Genomic DNA, 21,330 nt, shown 5'->3' on the forward strand with positions numbered 1-21,330 from the left:
CATCATAGATGACTGATAAAGGTCTTTATCTAGGACATTCTCCGTGGAGAGCCAGCAGCAACTTCCCTGCACACTTGAGACTGGCTTACCTTTACTGTGTGCCCCTTATGCTAACTCTGTAATGAAACATCTCTGGTTCAGAACCACTAGTGATCTACCAAGGCAGCCCAAGTGATTGTCTCTTCTGTCCCTTCAGTGCTGTTTGCTAGCTCTGAACTATGTTCAAGCCAATCACTGCTGACAAACACACAGATTAAATATACACACATACTAAAAACACACGTATATACACACACACTCCTTAGATATTAAAAAGCAACCTTTCATAAAGATCTTCAGTTTTTCACTTTTACTTGGCACCTTTAATTTTTTACCATCTCTTAGTGAACAGACCACTGCAGTATTTGTTGTGCTCTTGAGGCAGTCACTTGGGAAGTCTTTTACACAGACAGGAACTGAATCTTGCAAATGCACATCTCAAAAAAGAAAAAAACCCCAGTGCTTCAACAAATAGTCCCTTTTTCTTGCCACATTATTGCTACATGGTACAAGACATCAGCATACCACCAGTCATGAGTCATGATCCCACAGCCTCACCTTGATTCCTGGAAAAGTCACAGCAGAAGAAGCATAGGAGCCAATCATCAGAGCAATGAACGTGGAACGAAGGTCACCAAACATGTTGGGCAGCTGGGAAAATAAAAAAAATCAGTTGAAACAGGCTGCTGCCAAGAGAAAGGAAGAAAAGGGAAGGAGGCTTTCTTGAGAAGGCACTGGCATTTAGGATTAAGACTCCTAGATACCAGAATCTGAAGCAGACAATTTTACTCAAAGACATAGCTCTTCAGGACGTTGCTCTGCCATTTGCATTGCTGTCTCCAGTGTCAGGGGACATCTACAATCCAAGATTTATGTGCTTAAATGACACTGCTTTTTTTCCAGACTGACAGCATACTTTGCATTGGTTACCTTTGGCACAAGAGCGTTTGCTCCAGCCCTTGTGCTTTCTTTAAGAGTTCCTTACCCCAAGTCTGTAGCCACCACCTCTTTTCCTCTCCAAAAAATATGTGCCTATATTCTCTAGGTATCACCCTCTTTTTAGTCAAGAATCATTAGACACAGGCTGTAATCGCTGCACAGTCTTTAACACACCCTGCAACACCTTGAACTGCCAGGTTTGTTTATGCGCTTTGGGTGAGCACCCAAATCTTTGCAGTAGACTGAGAAGTTCCTGTTATAACAAGAAGGAACAGAGAGAAACCTGAACTGTGCTGCTGTTCGCATTTCCATTTCTAGCTAGGTCCCTGACTCCTTCTGTGAAAGCATACTCTCCAAGAGGGACTAAAGCTGGTCATTTCTGTATCAGTTGGATGGCTCAGATGCCCAAGCACACTATCTTGGAGCTAGGTGCAGGAAGGCAATCACAAACACATCCAAGGCTTTATTGCCTGGGACAGCTACGAAGCTGCTAAACTCTGCAGCAACAGCACCTTGTGCTGCTATTCGTACCCACCCCACTTCACTGCCTGGGCTTCTATCAGATGTGATGGCATTGCTGTAAGCAGACCAGGCTGGTTCTGCAAGCATCTGTTGGGAAAGCAAAGATCTCAGTAGAAACAGCTAGAAGCAGCTCACAGCAGCCCCTTCTGCCACCTGCACAGCAAAAGTGCTCCCAGACTGGCTCTCCAGCTCCTGCTTCCACTCAGGACCCAGAAGCAGAGTAGAGCAGGCAGAAAGAGCTGAGAGACCTTCCCACTCTCCTGGGAAAGGAGGAATTCCCTCTTTTTCTAAACAACTTAAAGCAAATCAGTTTCAGTCATTAACTAATGGCCTGCAAACTAGCCATTACAGGGAGAAGCTCTGAAGAAGTTGTAGGCTACAGAGAGCTCTGCCAATACTTTCTGAAGCTGGTCAATGGGCAGAGATTCTGCTGCAGGCAGGCAGATTTCTCTCCCACCTCCTTTTTTGGGTTACTTCCTCCCCAAATTCTACGTGGCATCACTACCACATCAGCCTCAGAGAGCTTCAAAGGAGTCTAACTGTAGGCGCCTTCTAGGCCTGAAAGCATAACCAGCATTTTATCTGTTTAAAGATGCTGCTGAACAAAATGATTCAGTGAATATTAGACTGAGTCTAAGCAAGCAAATGCTGTCATCACATTCCCATTCCACTGCTGAAAAACAAATCCATCTTTCCCAGGAGTAGCATATAAGGCAAGCAAATCTGGCTTGTGTCACAGCAGGACCAGCGTGTTTACAACACAAGTATTCCTGTGCAGGAACACTCTAGGACCCATCTGGCTGTTTATCATCCCTCTGTCTCACTGCAGAGCTTCCTATGCAGTGCAGTCTTCGGGTCCTCAGATAACCCTGGCCAGGGAACAGCAGCAATGATGTGCTGGGCCTAATGCTGCTGGCGAACCCCGAGCAGACGCACACGGCAGAGGCAGAAAACGCTGCACTCCTCTGCAGTGAGGATCCCCACCCCCAGATCCCTGCATGTGAGAGAGCTGCCAACAGGCTGCTTTCAGGAGCTGCAGACTGAAAACAGCAAAGGATCCAAAGGTCTGTTACCAGGCACAAAAAAATCTCTTCTTGGAAGCAGTGGCCTAAATACACATCCCAGAAAACAGCATCTGCAGAATACAGTATCTGCAGGTTGCAAAAAGGCTAGTCACTGTCACTAGGCAGGCCATTCATTTAATCTCAAATACCCCAAACCTAAAATAATCTCCAGAAATTACAACAAACAGCTGTTCCTACTGGGACACTCAGAGCAGGGCAAGAGCTCCACAAACACAGCTGCTTCTTGGCTCAGGCTGGTTTTCCCTAGAGCCCCAGAGATCACAAAAAGCCTTTTTCATACAGCAGACAAGCAACTCCCAGGTGGATCCTCCTGCTCTGAGGGCTACTGGAGACACAGAGCAGGCCTGAAAGCAAACAGTCATGCTCAGGAAAACCCAAGCCTGCTTCTGCCTAGATGGGGACAGAAGTCCTAGAAAGGCTAATTTCCTAAAAATCCTATTTGGCATCAAGCTAGCAGCTAGATGAGAAGAAATTGGACATAGGAGATTTAAGGTCTTATCCATCCCAATCAAAGCAGAAACTGAAAACACCGAGTACTTGGGATGAAAAGAAATCCAGGACTACCTGGAAGGGTGGGGGGGGAGGAAAGGGAAAAAGCAGTCCATACCCAGACAGAAAACCTAAAGCCTCTCAAGACTAGAGCACTAGCACTGGCAATGCCTGTGCAGGTCTCATCTAAAGACCAGCTACTAAAATAACACACAGTATTTACTAAGCCATTTTTCATGCTGTCTTTATAGCAGCAAACACTGGAAAAAAATAAACCCCAGAGGAAAAAAAAAAAAAAAAAAACCAAACAAGCCACAGAGCAAGTGGGCTCTTGGTTTTTCTGCCACCAGAAAGATCTGATCCTCATTCTGATCTTATCCCTGCAAGCCAGAAGAGACTCCTCCACTAACTTCTGCCCATTGTGGTATGACAGCCCCAATTCTGCAAGACCTATAACGACAGAAACTCTTACGCCTCCTATTTAAAGGACAATAGTACTCAACGTACTATTAACCTTATGCCCTGTCTGAAAGATACTGACTTAATTTTGCTATAACTTTTTTTCCCCTGGAGTCCTTCATTACAGGTATGCAATAAGAAAATAATCTGCAAGAGGAAAATATTTTATGTGCCCTATAGCGAGTTTAAGACCTTCGATCATATTTTGTAATTTTTTTCAGCTTTTTCCTGGAGATATTCCACATATAAGACTTACCACAGCAGTATTACCAAACCCAGTCTCCCTCCTCTTACAAGGACTGTTTGAAAGAACAGTGGAAAAAGTCAAGGGATTGTGAACTAGACTAATGGAGAACGGTATTTTTATTCCAGCTGAACTTTGTTTTCCCTATCAGGGGTATATTTGGAAGTTACACAGACACTAAAAATGTATTCCCCAGGAAAGCCTTAAACTGCCCACTTTGTCCAAAGCATATGGAGATTCCTGTTCCCGTTCAACAAATAGAAGATCACGGAGCCCTAAGTTCTCCTAATATTTCCGAGCAAAGAAGATTCCCTACCCAGAGATGCCCCCCCACTCCGATTAAAGGGCACTGTTTGCAGCAGAAATGAAGAGCAAAGCAGCTGTAATTCTTTGAAAGGAAAACAGGACAGAAGACAATCTATAAAAGGCTCTTTGTGGTAATTTATCACACATGTTTTTTCTTTGCATGAAATAGCTTCGGAACAGAACTGGTGCCAGATTCCTGTGTTGCTGTCAAAGCCACCAACACAGATCTGTTTCCATTTCCAATCTTCACTTATATTGGCTAAGACCAAGTCACGAGGCAGAAATCTCCCCTCTGCATTTTAACAACAGGCACAGTCTGACCTTGTTCCCAGAACTGGGAACAGCACCACTCGCTCCCCCTCCTCCTCAAGCCACAACACAAGGCACCCAGGAACAGCAGCTTGCTTTGGCTCCACGGCTTGCCATGTGCTTTCATGATACCCTGGAGACTTGTTACTGAAGAAGGCTTTAAATCCAAGAGGCAAAGCTTTGTGGAGTACTGTCCCAGGCCATAATCCTGAGATCCCGTTAATCCCTTGCAGAGGCACTGAGGACCTCCATCTCCTGCCCTCCCAACAGAACACATCATGCCCACGTGTACAGATGTCCTGGGAGGTTTCAACACTCAATGAAGCCCACAAGCTGCAGCACCTGGGGAGCACCACAACCTCACAGGCTTCAGGAGATCCCTTCACATCCACCCAGTTACGAAGCAGCAACTGTAACCTGTCTAAGGTGGCAGAGGACCAGCTCATGCACCAGTGGGTTTGACCCATTTCCTGGAGCGCTTCAGGTCACTTGTGGCTGGCAGGAGAGGGAAGTCACCTTGCTTTGATTCATGCATGCACGTGCACGCTCGGCAGTCAGTGCCCGCGTCAGCCAGAACAAGCTTACTTGGCACCAGAAGTTGATTAGCACTCACCGCCTCTGTGTAATGAATGTCCTTAAAAAGGTCTTCAAGTCTCCCCTTTTAAGTACTTACTTCAGCCTCTCCTGGGCACAGTGCAGAGCACAGCGCATGCAAGCCACATCGCCTGGAACCCACAAACCATGAAACTGTCATACCTGTGTCCCACCCTTGCCACACTCTCCGTCTCCATGGGCCACAGGTGGAAGGGACCCACAAGAGATTACAGTGTCACCGCAGAAGAACGCTCTTGACACATCAGCTGTGAGCACCCCAGCTTGCAGGCAGAACCACACAGGGACAGAACAGTAAACTGTCAATGATCAAAATACACCTGCTTTTAACAGTCACCACCACAGATCTGCTGTGATGCACGTGAAGAAGCACCTCCCTCCTACTTTAGACTATTTTTAACCATTCACATGCCTCAGGTACCAAAATGCCTCTGTGTGGCTCTGGAGGGAGGCACAAGCAGCTACATCTGAATGTGGATCTGGGAAGTCAGGCCTGAAGCCACCTCAGCTCTTTACAAAAGACACTGCTGTCTGGAGGGGATGGGCTCCATCTGAGGTATCCCTGTGTGAACTCACAGCATCACTACCTGCTTCAGACCTCCTCGAGGCTTGGATCTCTTGTTGGAAGATTTGAACTTTTTCCTGCCACTGTACTTCCTTACTGCTGCGGAACTGGCTCACTAATGAGAGCACTAATAAGTGGCTTTGCTTACCTCTTCTGCTGCTAAAAGCTACAGTACAGCACATGCAACATTTCTGCCCTATCCTTGCCCTCGCTCCAATCACCAGTGGCTCCAAAATAAACTGTGACCCCCCTTAATAACCACTCAGAGACAGTAACCAATGCTAGCAGCAGCAGGGTGGGAATCCTCTCCCACAGAAGTACTGATGTGCTCCCCTCTTCCTTGTTTTCATCTGAAGTGTGGCAGGATGACATTTGCCCCATATTTCTTTGGGCCCAGGGCCAAGGCTTCCAGTGAAGACCACCACATATGAAGGAGAGACCAACATCTCTAGGCAGTTTTGAAATCTTTGAATATATGCAAGAAAAAGTGGCAGCAACATCACAGTACACAGTGACCTGTAAACCCAGCCTCTGCCAAATTTGGGTCTCAGGAGTTCAGCCAGTATCTAAGGTTACCTCTAACTTAACAAGGCTTAACAGGAAGTTTCACTTCAACAGCAAGTTCAAGGTAACGCAGTCCAAAGCTGAAAGTTTTCAATCACAGCTCAGGAAACATCAGTGCTTCCCAAACTGTTTTCTGGGAAACTTTCCACCCAGCCCTGTTTCAGTCACACTGACAAGGATCAGGGTAATGAGGTAGAAAAAGCAGCTACTTGGATGGTACTGCTTCTGCCTCCAGGCAAAGAACCCCAAAATGTAGATATTCAGCTGAGAGTTGTAGAGCAGTGCTTGCAGTACAATCCATAGACTAAACAGATCTCAGCAGGCTGTGCAGATGGAGCTGGGTGCATTCAACACCACAGCATTTCTAAGGAAACCTGGAAGGGACTCTCACCCTTCTGAAAGCAAAAGCTTTTGTACTCAAGAACAACCATTTTCCTGGGGTGAGATGCAAACTGCACTTGCAGAAAGCCAGTCATACCCAGCTGCAAGGATTTGTGCCCTGCTGATTCTTCCTGCAGTATTGCACTGGATTTAGCATTGACAACACACATCCAGCCTGTGCCAAGTAACCAAGCACTGCAAGTACAGCCATATGACAACTTCAGTCCTAGACAAAAACACTTCTTGCCCCGCCCCACCCCCCGCCACCCCCCTTCACCTGCAATGCAAGGGGCAGGTAAAAAAAGGGACTGTAGACAAAAAACACCTTAGAATAACCACCTAATACTCAGCCTTTCAGGCAGAAGACTGACTGACTCTTTGTACCAAACAAAATTATGTGCTATTCAAGCCACAAGCAAAAGATCCACTTTGTTCTTTCCTGCTAGCCCAGCTCACAGCCACAGTAAGGAATAAAATAGTCAGGTAATAACTCTTCACTTACTGTAAGTGATGTGAAGGTCATGCACATCCCACCAAAGCCATTCAGAGCCAGCGCGATGAATATCAGCACAGACAGAGCTGCAACAATAAAAAAATATCTACCCTTAGCTTTTACAGGGATAGAGAGGGAAAGGAAACAGAGCCCTGAGGGCTTTGGTCCTGACAAAAACATCAGCGGATCAACACCCTCAGGACATGCTATGCTGCTCCTGACCCAGCACCCATCTCCCCAGCCACACAGTGGGAGGGGCAGGGCTCTCCTCCCAGAGTTCATGATGGGATAATCTCTGGAAGGGCTTCTTTGCTCTGATGAACAGACTTGCTGATGCAGTTTGCCTGAATGGGTCTTAAAAGGAAGATTTACTTGAAAGAACTGGATTCAAAGTGTCATGTCACTATCTGGTCTTGAGGAGCAAGATCCATCTATTCCTGGTGAGAAAACAAATTACACATTGTATGCCATCACCTATTTCCCAACCCTGAAAAAACCATGAACTTGTTTTTAATTGTTCATTTACAGGACGTAGCCCTGCCCAAACGCAAAACTCAGAGACCTGGCTATCTCAGACGTTTGGCCCTTGCTACATTCTGCACTTAGCGTTGTGAAACACCAGCCCTCCCCAGAGCCGCTAAGCTCCCACAGGCCAGCAGATGCTTGGCTTGTGTCCTCTGGAGGACCCCAGTAAAATCTGGAGGTGTGACAGTCACACTTGCCTGTTTCCCCCCCAGAAAAAAAAAAAACAAAACAAAACAAAAAAAAAAAAAAAAAAACCAACCCAAGCCACAGCCCCAAAGCCCTCCCAGCTCAGCAGAAAAATGCCTACTTACAGTCTGGGTTACTGGCACCATACGCAATCAGCACACAGGACACAGCAAAGCAGGCACTAGAAGGGAATCAAAACCATAAGTTTCTTACAGACAGCCTTACAGTAAATTACATATCCTTCTAACGCCTCAGCACCTCATTAAGAAAGTGCAGTATAATTTCTGTAAGAGAGAGGGAAGCTGGTGATTTGGAAAGAAAAATCCAGGGAAATACCCAACTATTACAGACAAACCTTGCACAAGGGCTGAGGCAGCAACCTTTCCTCCCAGTGCTGATGCAGCTCTTGCTGGACCCAAATTCCCCAGTGGTTTTCCAGCACAGAGCTTTGCCAGCCCCCACCTCGAGGTAACCAGAGACCGCAGCAGCCTTTGTCCCAAGACCCTGCTGCAGTCACAGCACTCACAGCCTTTACCTGCTCCTCTCTGGTAGGGTCAGAGTCAGAGATTTGCCCTGTTTTTCCCACTTGGCCCATAGGCCAGTTTGGTTTCTGGTATGGTTCACTGCATTACAGTTCAGCAGCGCTGGGGTCTGCTGTGCCCAACAAGTCACTAATCCCGACATGCCACAAAAGCAGCTAACAACCTTACTATTTGAGGCAAAAAGCAACATACCCCACACAGTAGAAGGGCCCTAGAAAAGGCAGGCAGGACATGTTTATCCCCTAGTTCACTCCCCAGCTTGCAAACAGTGATGTAACATCTTGGTTTTGTGCCTCTCAGGACATAGCTCCCAGCTCAAGGAAAAAGCTACCCTCCATGACTCACAAATGACTCCACTCTTCCTCCAGGCTCCATCTGGCCGGGGAGACAGAGCAACACTGGAGAGCTGAAGTGTGGACAGAGTCCCAGGCCCTTCCCTTATGAAGCAATTCACTGTGCTGGCCTAAATCATCCCAGAGCTGCTCCAGTGCCCTATGCATGGCCAGCAGCTCCCAGCCCCATCCCTCAATACAGCTCCCAAGGCTGCAAGGGCCCCACAACAAGCACAGCACCCGTCTGTCCCAGAAAATGTGTGAATTCCCCCCTCAGCCCCGCCAGGGAGCCCAGGACACCAACCTGCCAAGCAGCCGCAGCTTGCGAGGGCCGTACTTGTCCATGACAATTCCCAGGGGCAGCGTGATCGCACTGAGCAGGAAGGACCCAATGGTGAAGGCCAAGTTCAGCATTTCATCCTGGGCATTGCAGGAAGGCCATTTGTGCTCCAGAGCTGTGCTGTTCTCATGTCCAGGGCTGCTGGTGGTGTTTTCTACATGGGAAGACAGAGGATCATCATTGCAGTGTGTTAGGATAAGGCTTGCAGCATAGGAGGAAGGAGGGAAGATAAAAAGTCCCCTGTACAGACAGGGTGCCACAACACACTGGGCATACATGCTCCACGCTGCATTTTTTTTTTTTTTTATAATCAGTGAGATGGAGAAAGGTAGGAAGAGCAGCAAAAGGACAGGGGAAACCTGATGAGCTCAGCTGAGAGCAGGAAAAAGATGTACAGGCACCCAGTGGACAGGTATCCCAAGCAGCAGCGGGGTAACAACCCAAGCACAAAGACTCATTAATTTATGAGAAGAACTATATAGCAAAGCCCTGCAATTACAGGGCACAAAACTCGGCAGAACCTGAGGAGACTAATACAAAAATAAGGTCCCCCTAATCTACAACTGGCATGTTCTCACAGATCTTTTCCTTAAGTAAACTGGGAGCAATAACTACAGCCCAATCGGTTATTTCAGGCCCAGATACCAGGCTGACAAGGCCTGGCACAGAGCAACAGCCTGCTCAAACAGAAAGCTTCTTACCCTCACTGCAGGCATTGGGATGAGGAATGGCTTTCCAGTAGCCACCCTGCTTCCTGAGTGCCCCGCTTCTAAAAAATCCTTCCTGGATTTAACTACCCTGTTCCCAGGAGGACTGGCAGCTCACCTGCCTTCCGTGTTTGTTAAGGATTGATGTGTCTTTAACTTCTGCCCCATAATTAGCATTTTCTATTCTTTCCAAATGGATTTAGCCCATACAGATCAATTGTATCTCCAGCTTTCTGTTCTTGCCCTTGCGTGAGGAACTCCACATGCAAACTCTGGTGCTGAACAGAGCACCAGACAGAAACAGAACAGTTAAAAAAAAAAAAAAAAAAAGAGAAGTTCCCTTTTCTTTGCCGCAGCCATTCTACTGCCTCATGTCAACTCTGTTCCTGTTACAAGCCTATCCCAAGGTGGCTTACAACTCCCCAGGCAAGCACATGTGCCTTTAGACTTTCATTAACTCAGAGCACTCTAGTGCACTCCACCTCTCCTTCTCCCAACGCTTATCTGACTTATAAGTAACCTTTGCTGGTATGACAAAGCACTTGCTTTCTTATTGCTGCTGCAAGCCAGTGATATAAAACGCTCTCCTCCATACTTAATTGATCTGACAAAGTCCAATATTAAAGGAGGAATAGAGAGAGAGAAGTCACCTACATAACTATCTGCATGAAGCAAGACTAGAGATTCCCAGTGAGCCGTGGTTAGTTAGTTAATTAGCAGGAATCCCTCACGTACAAGTGACTTCGTGTTCACTGCTTGGTGCAGCTCATGGAGATCCCCTTGGCTGCTCTTGCCCTCGCTGCATCTCTGAAGATCACACAGCCCCACCTAGAAAAACCTTGCCTTCTACCCAAGCCTTAGCACCACTCAGTTACCGGTTTCACCCAGGCTCTCCCAGCTGGCAAACACAACCCTCCCAGCTGTGTGTCCATTGCAAACAAGTTACACTCCACCTTCCAGACATCAGGTATTAGCAGGAATTCAGACACCGATATCTGAGGCTTACAAGCTGCCTGCAAACCTTCCTCTGTCCCCTCCCAGCACTCCAGGGAAGGTGCACAGCATTTCTCTCCCTTTACATTTCTCTCACCACCACCTTTACTAAGTTGGTCTCAAACTGCCTGTGGCCAGTCATCATAGAATCACAGAAGGGTTTGGGTGGAAAGGACCTTAAAACTCATCCAGTTCTAAGCCCCCTGCCATGCAGGGACACCTTCCACTAGACCAGGTTGCTCAAAGCCACATTCAACATGGCCTTGAACATGTGACGACTGTCCTTTCCCTTTGCCATGTGCTTCTGACTGATAACTTCATCTGTCCCTCCTCTTGCCCTGCTAGTCATGGATAGCCAGAGTGAATGACAGAGATATCCCCAAAAGGCCACACATCCCATCAGCATCCCTTCTGCAGGGAGGGCAGCACTCCAGTCTGAGGTTCCCAAGTCACATCCTCAGAAACACCAGTCCTGGGCAGACTTGGGAGGCTCTCTGCAGTTTTCACACTACATCTCAATCTGTTTCATCCATCTTTCCCTGACATTCTCCTCTTGCTGTGGCTCAGGATCTTAAACACTGACTTCCAACAGCATCTCCATGAGGCAGGCACAGGCACACAGCCTCACGGCTTTTTGGGCTTTCCACAAAGATAAATTCATAGGAAACAGATGTGGGTGAGAGGTTAAACTTGGGAAAACAAGGCTGGGGCAGGGGAGTGACAAAGTAGTAGTGGTTTCCCTGTGTCAGCACTCTACAGAGATAGCTCAGCTGTGGAGTGGAAGAAGGGTGGAGGGACATGGACAGTGCAGTGACCTTATAACTTCTGGCTGCATGTGTTAAAGAGCCTTGTCAACCCTTCCCACAAAGAAATCTCAAAACAAATATCCAGCATTTACAGCTGGAATAGACACATTACTGTTGATATATTGACATGTATGTTTGCAATGTGACCCCAAAGAGCTCCCTGACAGCATACGCCTGCTAGCAGATCCTTCAACAGCATGCACGATGAGCAGCAACACCAGGAGGCAAAAAGGACACAGCAAGGAAACTTGGCTCTCTCTGAAGACTTACTACAGCCAGGAAGGCTAGGAACAGAGCACCAAACTTCAGCCCCTGCTTGTACCAACCCCCTTGTTTACAGCTGCTCATCACCAACTCCAAGGAGGGCCCAGGCAGCAGTGCTATGTGGAAATACAAATTGTTTGTGAAAATAGAAGCAGCCCCCGAGCAACAAGAGAAGATCCACTGAGCCGTAATGGAAATGATTCAAGCAGCCCTTGGCACCCTGCCATCCTCTGATCCTTTGAGCCACCTCCATAAATAGAAAATTTTGGAGGGGCCGCAGGTGTGTGCAGCATGCACAAGGTCCAGCCAAGAGCCATCTCATTGGGGAGCACAGATCCATGTGCCAGCAGGTAACCAGCACAGGAGAACGAGTGGCAGCATATCACACGTAGCTAGGAGGGGATTAATAGGCAGAGAACCTGCCTAACTACTCACCTACCTAATGCACCTGGTTACAGCAAACAGCAGTTTCCCCTCAATCACAGCTCAGATCCTGTTCCAGATCAGTGCACACCACACTGCTGGGGAAAGTCTCCTACGTGCCTGGCTCCATCTGCAACAGTGCTTTGAGGATGGGCTGTCTCTGTGATGACAGTGGTGCCCTCCCCAAATTCTCTTGCCAAGTCCACCTGCATGCAAGCATGCCAGGTCTGACACACAGGAGTGCCACCCAGGTAAGCCAGCAGCACAGGCGCAGCCCATGTATGCTCACCACTGTCAAGCTAGAAGCTGCTGCAAGTCTTTATCAGCAATTACAAGCACATACTGCCTATTTTTACAGCGCTCCCCCTACAAGCGGCAGGATTTCTACTGCCCAATTAGTAGTTCAAGTTACTATTTAAAGAATGACAGCTTAGGTGAGAGGAAGGCTGCCTCGGTAATCATTTATGTCAAGCTCGTCACTGGGATTTGTTCAGGCTGTTACTGGAACATTTAAAGTCATCCTTTCTCCCAAATTAAGCACTGCGGGTTTCATGAGAGGGTCAATCATTAACTACTCTTTACTGACCTCTTCGAATCCCAGGCACACACCACATTACCAGAGGAACAAGTCTGGTGTTTTCAAGAGTGACTGCCATCTCAGACAGCAGAGAGGAGGTTTCCTTTCACCTTGTTTCATGGATCAGACTGAGCCAAGCAGGCAAGACACCCCCAGATACCCTGGCAATAGCTCTGTGGGACAATCTCACCTTTTTTTTTTTAAAAAAAAAAAAAAAGATGGGGAGAAAAAAAAAAAGTAGTCAGAGCCAACGAGTCTGGGAACATTGGTAAAAAAATATCCGTGAAAGACATGTGCAAACAACTGATCTGCAGTCTGCCCACATAAGAACATGTTTTCTCTTTTCAGGATGGTGTCATACTTCTGGGAACTGGGAGGAGATGTTCTTGCTTTATACTACTGCAAATGCAATTTATTCTTGTTTCCCCTCTCTGCCTGTCCATCCACTTGCACTTCCAGGACCCCCTCTCTGGGCACCCAGCTGAAAGCCTCATATAACTGAAGCAACAGTCTCCAGTTAAACTCCCTTTTGCTCCCCAGCTGTGGTTTCATTTTGCAGCAATTCTCACCCAGGGCCAGCATCTTCCCATGCAGCTCTCCAATACCACTGACAGCTGCTAATCAACACAGCATGTTTCCTGTAGAAATTGAACATTTACCACTTTTACTCTTTTCCTGTTTACACGGTCACATGCACCACCTTTCTACAAGCCATTGTTGCATCCTACCAGCTTGGAAGGGACCTTCAGACTGCAAGTTCCCCACCACAGACCCCAAATAAATACAAGCCAAGAGCTGCAAGGCAGCACCTTCCCCCTACGCCAGTGTTAAGGCACATTAACCTGCTCTAAGTGAATTAGCTTATCGTCCCTTTAGTTTTCTGCAGCCCTGTCTCAAGAGGAAGGCCCTCTGTCCAACTGGCTCCTTATCTCTGCTCTTTGTGAGCAGATTATCAGGTTCAAGGTATTTTTTTAAATGTCTCAGACCCAAGCCTTGAGCTTCCCAGTCCCCGTAACACTACAGCAATGCAAGACACTGAAGAGATCAAGTTCCCCAACAGCTGATAAGGCCCAAATCCCGATAAAGACTGCGGAATCAGCACTTGCACCAAATAAAAGATGCTGCTTCAGTTGGTTAAAGGCCAAGTAGTAGTGTAGTAAAATTAAAATGGGAACAAAGTGCCACTACCAGACTCCTTGTCAGCACATTTCAAACATACCTCTCAGGATGTGGCCAAACCTGGCCGCCCAGAACGGGTACACCCCCTCACCCCCTCAAACCCTGTTGCACAACTGCTTTAAAAATATTTGTTATTTTGATGTGGATATTTTTCTAGGTGTCCATCTCCACCCTCACACAACCAAGTTAAAAGTTCAGCGGATCCCTCATGTTTGCATGGCAGCAGAGTAAAAGCCAATACCAGAAGCCAAGGACAGGCAGGAAAAGGCAGGGGATTCAACAGGAAGACAAGGAGCCCTTCATGAATCGCAGTCACTTTCTGGGCAGCTGCTGCTACCTTCAGAGAAGAGCCTGCAGAAGGGACAAGGTCTAGTTTTCTCTTTCATTGGAAGGCATCACAAAGTGCAAGAGCTTTTGCTGACAAATGAAAAGCCCTGCCAAGAACCTTTGGCTCATTAGGAAAAGTCTTTTTTTGCAATACTTAAATGCACACAGCAGCATTAGGAACAACAAGTGCCCAAAGGCTACTAGTTATAATTTGTTTGCACTAACCTTCCAGCCAAGTACCCACTCAGGCTGCAGGATTCAATGGGTTATGCTGAGAAAGGCAACCACTGGGCCATCCTAATCCCAGCAAAGTTCAAACTCAGCTTGGTGCCGGTCATTCAGTGACCACTGCAGGCAGCTGCGGGGGAGTCTGCTCTCTCCACACTTGGAGCCAGGACTCTTCCCCACCAAATCACTGAGATTACAATGAGGACAACAGAGAAAGCGCGTAAGTGCAGATGAATGAGGAAACCAGCATAACTGGTCCTCCATGCTCGTCACAAGCCACAAGCCATCACTGAGTTCAGCAGTGATGGCCAGATATTTGAGAACAATGAGGATATTTGACTACATAGATTTCTTTTCAGGGATGAAGTTCTCTTGCCTCAGGGCACAGGTTGGTCACTGGGAGGAAGAAATTGCCCCCAAGGCAGCAGTTTCACCACAGTCCAAATATTTGTATCTTTCCTGTGGTCTGTGGCATGGGCACTCTCATGGGAAGAGCCAGACAAACCACAGATTGGCAAACATGGGTGAGAAGCCAAGGTGAATGTCCCACTGACCTGAGACAAAGGCAGATGAATTTAAAGCAATCACAGCAAAGAGTAGAAGGTGGGCCCCAAGTGAAGCAGGGCTCTTGTCAGCAGGGTACATCTCAGGAAGCAGATAAGCAAATGCTGACTGTCTCTGAGAGCAGGCATTTTCCTATCAATTCTCATGTGGTTTATCTCAGTGGCAGAAAGCCTCCACCTGAAAGGTTTAATGAAATACCTTACGCATGCCTGTAACAAAGTCACTGTGGCTTGGCAAGAACAGAGCAGCCTTGAACAGAAGTCCTAAATGGTCACCAGCCACCAAGGACTCTCCCTCACACAGTCTGGAGCACTACTGGAGACCCAAAACACACAGACACACTTGGAAGCACCAACTACAAGCGGAGCATAGGACAGAGATTAAGCAGCCAAGTTTCAGCTGGTAGAAGAGACAAACGTGCATGTTTGCCAGGTGCACCAACCCAGCCTCTGTGCAAGACTGAGGCAGCCACCCACAGACACACAAAGCAGAAGAGATCATAAGCAGCTGAAGAGCGAGGAAAAAAAAAAACTAAAGTATGATCACAACTACTGCTTGGACTTTGTTCCCCTACGTTTCAGATTTCCCCCACTATTCTCAGCCATTACCCATAAAGGGTCTATGCACTCATTTCCAACTCCTTTTCTTCCTCTACAGCTTCCTCCTCCATCCCCACACTCAGCAGCCCTCAATGTGCTGATCCACCATCACACATCTCTGAACAGGGCCCAAACACCTAGCTCCTGCCTCTTTACTCTGCTAGTCCCTTCTCTGACCAAGTGCAAATCTTCTGTCACTAAAGCAGCTTTCCAAATCCATACCACACCTTTACCTATGGGCTCCTTTCAACCCCACAGTCCATCCCACCACGCTGTGGGATTCCCCAGATCACAATTCTCTCCATGCCCAGACTGGGGATGTATGTCCACCTACACTTTTTTTCTCAGGGTTATCCTTCCCACATCACAAGATTGCCTCCTTCCCTGCAAGGCTGTGTCTGCAAAATGGACAACCGTTTCCTCTGGCTGGGCCTGAAGGCAGATCTCAAGCCCTCCTAGAGACACAGCCTAGTTTGAGCATATCCTGGGTGATAGAAGGAGAGGAACAAAACATCAGTAGCAGTTTTTCTGAAACTCCTCTTCAACAGCAGTACCGGGCTCTCCTATTGTATTGTCACCCTCGCCCTTTTCTTTCCTACAACTAAGGAAAGAGCGCCTATAGTTTCCTCCAACAAACTCAGGACACACTCCCCACAAACAGTTGTCTTCCAGAACCCATCAGTCCTTCCCTCCAGAGATCAGCCAAGACACCATGCAGAGAAAGAACTTACAGTGAAATGTAAGAGGCTGTCCAGAAGAGCTCTACCTAATCTTTAGGGCTTCTTTTCCAACCACCCTGCAAAGCAACAGCAACTACAAGCACATTACACTATCACAAGGATGCCATTGGTTTTGGAAAGGGGTGTACATCCCTTCCTTCTACACCAGGACTGACCTACCACCCTAAGACAGGGAACCACAGCAGCAAACCTCAGCAGCAACTTATTCACACGAGTTTCCAGAGCATCCTTACCCGACTCGTGGCACAGGTAGGAATAAAACCCTTCTGCTTTCAGCATGATGAGGAGGGACCCCCAGCCCAGCAGAACAGCAGAGAAGAGCAGGTTTTCAATGATGGCTGTGAACGCCATCCACCAGCGCCGGCGATGGGCAGTAGCAAGCGTGGGTGCCATTGCTGCGTGGAAAGGTGGCCTCGTTCAGAATCTCAACCTGCAGGGACCAGAACAACATCCAGTGAGTCCATAGACAGCACATGCTGCTCAAAGAGCACAAAACCCCATAGTTTAACAAGAGACCTCTCTACTAGAACACAAGCAAACCTGCCTGCTGAATGTAAGGCACTCAAGTATAAAACTTGTTTTTGCAAGTACCAGCTTGCCAAGTTACCTGGAGGGATGGAGGAGCACAGGTGCCCTTGGAGCAGCCCCTCCAGTGCACACCCCATGTGACAGAGGAGCGTTCAAGGACTCCGTTCCACTTCCCGAGCAACAGGTATGAAAGTGCAGCAAATATCAACTGCCCGGAGCCCACTCCCCCATCAGCTGTACAGGGCAGGGGGGCCATTTGTAAGGCTGTGAGAGAACACGTGCCAGAGCAGGGAGCTTCAGCCAGCACCCCAATCTCTCCTCTGCTTGCAGGCAGAGGTTGGGACCGAGGAGGCAGCCCCACTGCCCTAAGGGTGGCTTTAGTGACCACCAGGTCTGCTCCGCCCCAGACAGGAGCACAGATCTGCTCTGGAAGGTGAGCACAGGTCCTCTATGTGCCAAGGGTCCTAAATATGCAGTTTGTATCACAGATGGCTGATGAAGGAGCACTTTTTGCTAACTGCCAGAGCACCCAGCTGGGAGACAAGGCAGCCCACATCCTGCCCCATCCTAGCTGTACAGACAGCCAGGTGCACTAGCTGGGACGGCCAGCGGCGCATGCTGCTCCACCTCAGCACCCTGGCATCACCGGGCTGCCCCACAGATGCTGCAGTCGAGTTAACCGTCTCCAGCTCCACCCGCCCCAGCCCCTGGGGCCCAGGAAAGCAAGCAGCAGATCTCGGGGCCAACCTGGCTGGCCAAAGGACGGCTCCAGGGAGCCCTGAGGTGTGCAGCACAGGGGCCAGCCCTGGGTCATAAGGCAGGTAGCCATTTTAGACAAGCTGAGCCTTTTCCCAGCCCAGAGCATGCTGTGATCAGGCACTACAGGGAAATCTGCTGGCTGCACACCACGGCCCAAGACGATTTCTCAGGGCTTTCCACAGGGCTGAGGCCCCAGGCCTGCTTTAGGGCATGGTAGTGGGGGTCTGGCCCAGCCACCCTCCAGCCACAGAGGCTGGTCCACAGGCCCCTGCCCCAGGCAGGCAGCCTGCAGCCATGCCCCTCCATGCACACCCACCCCACAGGCCCGCTCCCCCAGCGCAACCCACAACACATTTCCTCCATCAGCTCCTCTTCCTCATCCCTGCACCCACACACCACCTCCCCAGTCCCTCCTCAGCACAGAGATCCTCTCTGCGGCAAGAGGTGCAGCCCACACTCTCCTCTACCAGCCACCCCCCGATGCACCCCATTGTCCCCCAGCACACCCCACTCCCTACCCACACACCCCCCACGCTACACTCCCCCATCAACCCCCCACGCACCCAGCTCCCCCCGAACAGCCCTGCTGCATCCTGTGCTCTCCCTCCCCACGCACCCTGCTCCCTACCCACAAATCACACCCATGCGCCCAGCTCTTCCCCATCAGCCCCCCACTTTCTCCAATGCATGCCACTCCCACGCACAAGCCCCCCACACACCCCCCGACCCCCCATACACCCTGCACCCTCCCAACGCACCCCCGCCCTCTCCACAACCCCCCATGCACCCTTCTAGCCCCTTCCCATGCAAACCCCACCCCGCACGCACCCAGCTCCTCCACCCCACGCTAACATCACCCCACTCTTTCTCTCATACAAAGCCTCCCCCTCCCCCCACGCAAACCCCATCCCGCACACACCCGCTCCTGCACCCCACGCAGACGACCCCCCCCCCCAAGCGCACCCCCCCATCCCTCAATGCGCCCCCCACGCTCACCCGCCGCCGCACCCGCTCCGCGGCGCCGCGCTCCCACCCGGGGTTTTTATCCGGCCACAGGCGCAAACAAGCGCCGCTGCTGATTGGCCGCCGCCTCAACCAATGAACGTGCGCGCCGCTACCGCCGGGGCACGTGCCGGACCGCGCGCCACCCGGTACTCCCCCGATACTGTCCCCGGTACCTCCCCCCAGTATCCGCCCGGTATCCTCCCCGGTACAGCCCCCCCGGTGCCTCTCCCCGGTACCCGCCCGGTATCCTCCCCTGTACGGCGCCCCCCCCCCCGATACCTCCTCCCAGTACCCTCTCCCGTACCCTCCCCCCGGTATACTCCCTGGTCCAGCTCCCCAGGTACCCACCCGGTATCCTCCCCAGTACAGACCCCCGGTATCCGCCCGGTACCCCCGGCACCGAGCTGCCCCTGGGCTCCCCCGGGACGGCCACACGTACCCGGACACAACCACCGTTGTTGAGCCCGCAGCGGCACTCCCGGGGCTGGGCGCGGGGCAGACCGGGAGGGGAGCGGGACGGGGGGGCGACACCCTCCGCGAGGCCCGTGAAACGCACCGGGGGGGCGGCGGCTGGCCTCGCAGGGGCGCGGGGGATGAACGGGACGCCGGCGGCGGCCGGAGGCGCTCCCGGGCGCGGAGCGGGCTGGGGCCCTGGCGGGCCGCCCTCCCCCTCCCGGCACGGCGGGGACAGCAGGAAACTCCCTGCGGGGTTTGGTACCGGCTGCTGCCGGTCCCTGCCGGCGCCGAGCGGCAGCGGGGAGAGCCGCACCGCGCTCGCCACGGGACCGCTGCGGCTCGCGTAGCCCCGGCCGAGCACACGGAGCCATTTCGGTAACGGCACCCGCGTTATTTCTCATCCACCACGGTTACAGGCACCGGGTCCGCCCTGCAAAGCCTACCCATCCCGCTCCCCGGCGGCGGAGGGAGCCGGGAAGGTGCCCCTCTCCCGTTAAAAGCCCATTTGGGAGCAAGCATCCGACACACAGCCTGGGCTGCCACCCCCAGCACGGCTGGGCAGGGGGTAACGGCCCTCCCGGCACCCCGGGCAGGGGGGAACAGCCCTCCCGGCACCCCGGCCCACCAGCACAGTCAGCTGTTCCCTGAAATAACAGTGAAATCACTGCAAGCTGCCAGAGTGGCTGTGTGTCGAGCTCACCAGAGCTCCGACCACTTTTTGCGTTCAATTATTTCTCAACATGTTCCTCTGCAGAATTTCTTGTCCTGCCATAAAGCCATCGCTCGTCAGCGAGGTCCTGGGCCAGAGGAGGTGGCTGCATATCCCTGGAAATCATTGCAGGTTTATTTTTAGTTTCTCAGACAAAGGAGGTAAAAACTGTGCTGGTGACAGATAAACATCGCTGAGTGGCTCAGCAGAAGCTGAGGGCCCTCACGGGTGGATGTGTACCCGCTGCTGCATCCCTGAGGAAGGGGCAGACTGTGACGGGTGGGAAGAGGAAACTCCTCAGCCTCAGCTGTGGGACAAGGGCCAAATGTTGCAACAGCTGGAAAATGGATTTAAGCCAAAGCAAACAAATGAGGGGAAAAAAGTGCAAAGAAAACAAGGCAGCCTGGATCGGTGCAGTGTTTTCAGCAGAGGTAGAGGAAGGCTGAGACAGCACGAGGCCCCAGGAGAACTCAGCACCCAGACCCGGTCACTGTGTCCAAGAAACATGAACTGTGACAGAAAGGAGCATGAGGAGGACACGGAGGCTGTCTGGGGACACGGGAACCCTTTGCTACAGCGAGAGCATGAGGGGATCTGGTTTTCCTATCCTAGAAGGAGAAAAGAAGCTATCAGGTGATCCGCTGACATCTATAAATACACCCGGGGACTGAGTAAACACCATGGAGAGAAAAAAAATAAAGTGAAGCTGAAGAACAGCGCTGGCACAAAGACACATTTATAGAAACTGGCTGGGAATGAGTTCGGCTGGACAGAGCCGTTGGGGTAAACAAGGTGGTCCTCTTCAAAGGCAGAGCTCGGGCAGTCTGGGAAAGGAGATTACAGGGCTGTGGCGGTGGGGGACAGACCCCCATGGCCATGGGAGACAGATTGAGCCTCTGTTCCTACCTCCTCGAGGCTGAGCTGCCCCAGCAGAGAGCATCTTCGCTTGGGGACAGGATCTGCAGAGGAACCGCTTCCCACTGACTGGCTTCAAACCATTGCAGTGAGATTTGGAAAGTCGGAGATCCAGCATGGGAAGACATTAACCCTTCCCTCACCTGCTGGCTCTGGCTTGCAAACCTCCTGCATCCAGTACTAAAACCACGGCAAAGCCAGATGAAGCATCCCTAGCAAGAAGACACCAGCGCAACCAGGCTGCAGGCATGTGCATGGGCAGCCACACGCTGCAAATCCACCGCTCGTTATCCTTGCACAGCCCAGACAGGGTGAAGATGCTTCATCTTCAAGCAGTGAAAACATCCTGCCTTGCAGCTCAGCCCCTGAACATGAAAGGTTCTTGCAGCGCCAGCAGCAGCGTTTTCTCAAAGCTGGGTGCTTGTTTCAATGTCAGGGAAGGCTGTCAGCTATTTACATGCCGTACCCAGGGCGAACTGGCTCACGTGATGCTCACTTCTGGCACAGCGCTGCTCAGCTCACAGGCTGAAAATATCCAACCAATTAGGAAAAAATGGCTGCTTATAAATAAAATGTGGGGCTGTCCCTGCCACTGTAATAAAATAGCATCAAAACAAAA

The 21,330-nt window shown here is 50.5% G+C and overlaps 1 protein-coding gene across 1 annotated transcript in view; it reads right to left on the minus strand.

Moving 5' to 3' along the window:
* The window catches only part of SLC43A2 (solute carrier family 43 member 2), a 33,640-nt gene extending 14,909 nt beyond the window's left edge, over nt 1-18,731 (minus strand). Inside the window, exons 1-6 of the mRNA XM_080374098.1 lie at nt 18,623-18,731; nt 16,573-16,769; nt 8,897-9,086; nt 7,844-7,899; nt 7,017-7,093; nt 598-690 (exon numbers count right to left, since the gene is read on the minus strand). Coding sequence (XP_080230224.1) covers nt 598-690; nt 7,017-7,093; nt 7,844-7,899; nt 8,897-9,086; nt 16,573-16,732 — 576 coding nt within the window. The 5' untranslated portion in view covers nt 16,733-16,769; nt 18,623-18,731. The remainder of the gene's footprint in view (nt 1-597; nt 691-7,016; nt 7,094-7,843; nt 7,900-8,896; nt 9,087-16,572; nt 16,770-18,622) is intronic.
* Between the last annotated feature and the right edge of the window lie 2,599 nt (nt 18,732-21,330).

The sequence above is a fragment of the Falco punctatus genome (genome assembly GCF_963210335.1).
Source record: "Falco punctatus genome assembly, chromosome: 1".
NCBI classification, from domain to species: domain Eukaryota; kingdom Metazoa; phylum Chordata; class Aves; order Falconiformes; family Falconidae; genus Falco; species Falco punctatus.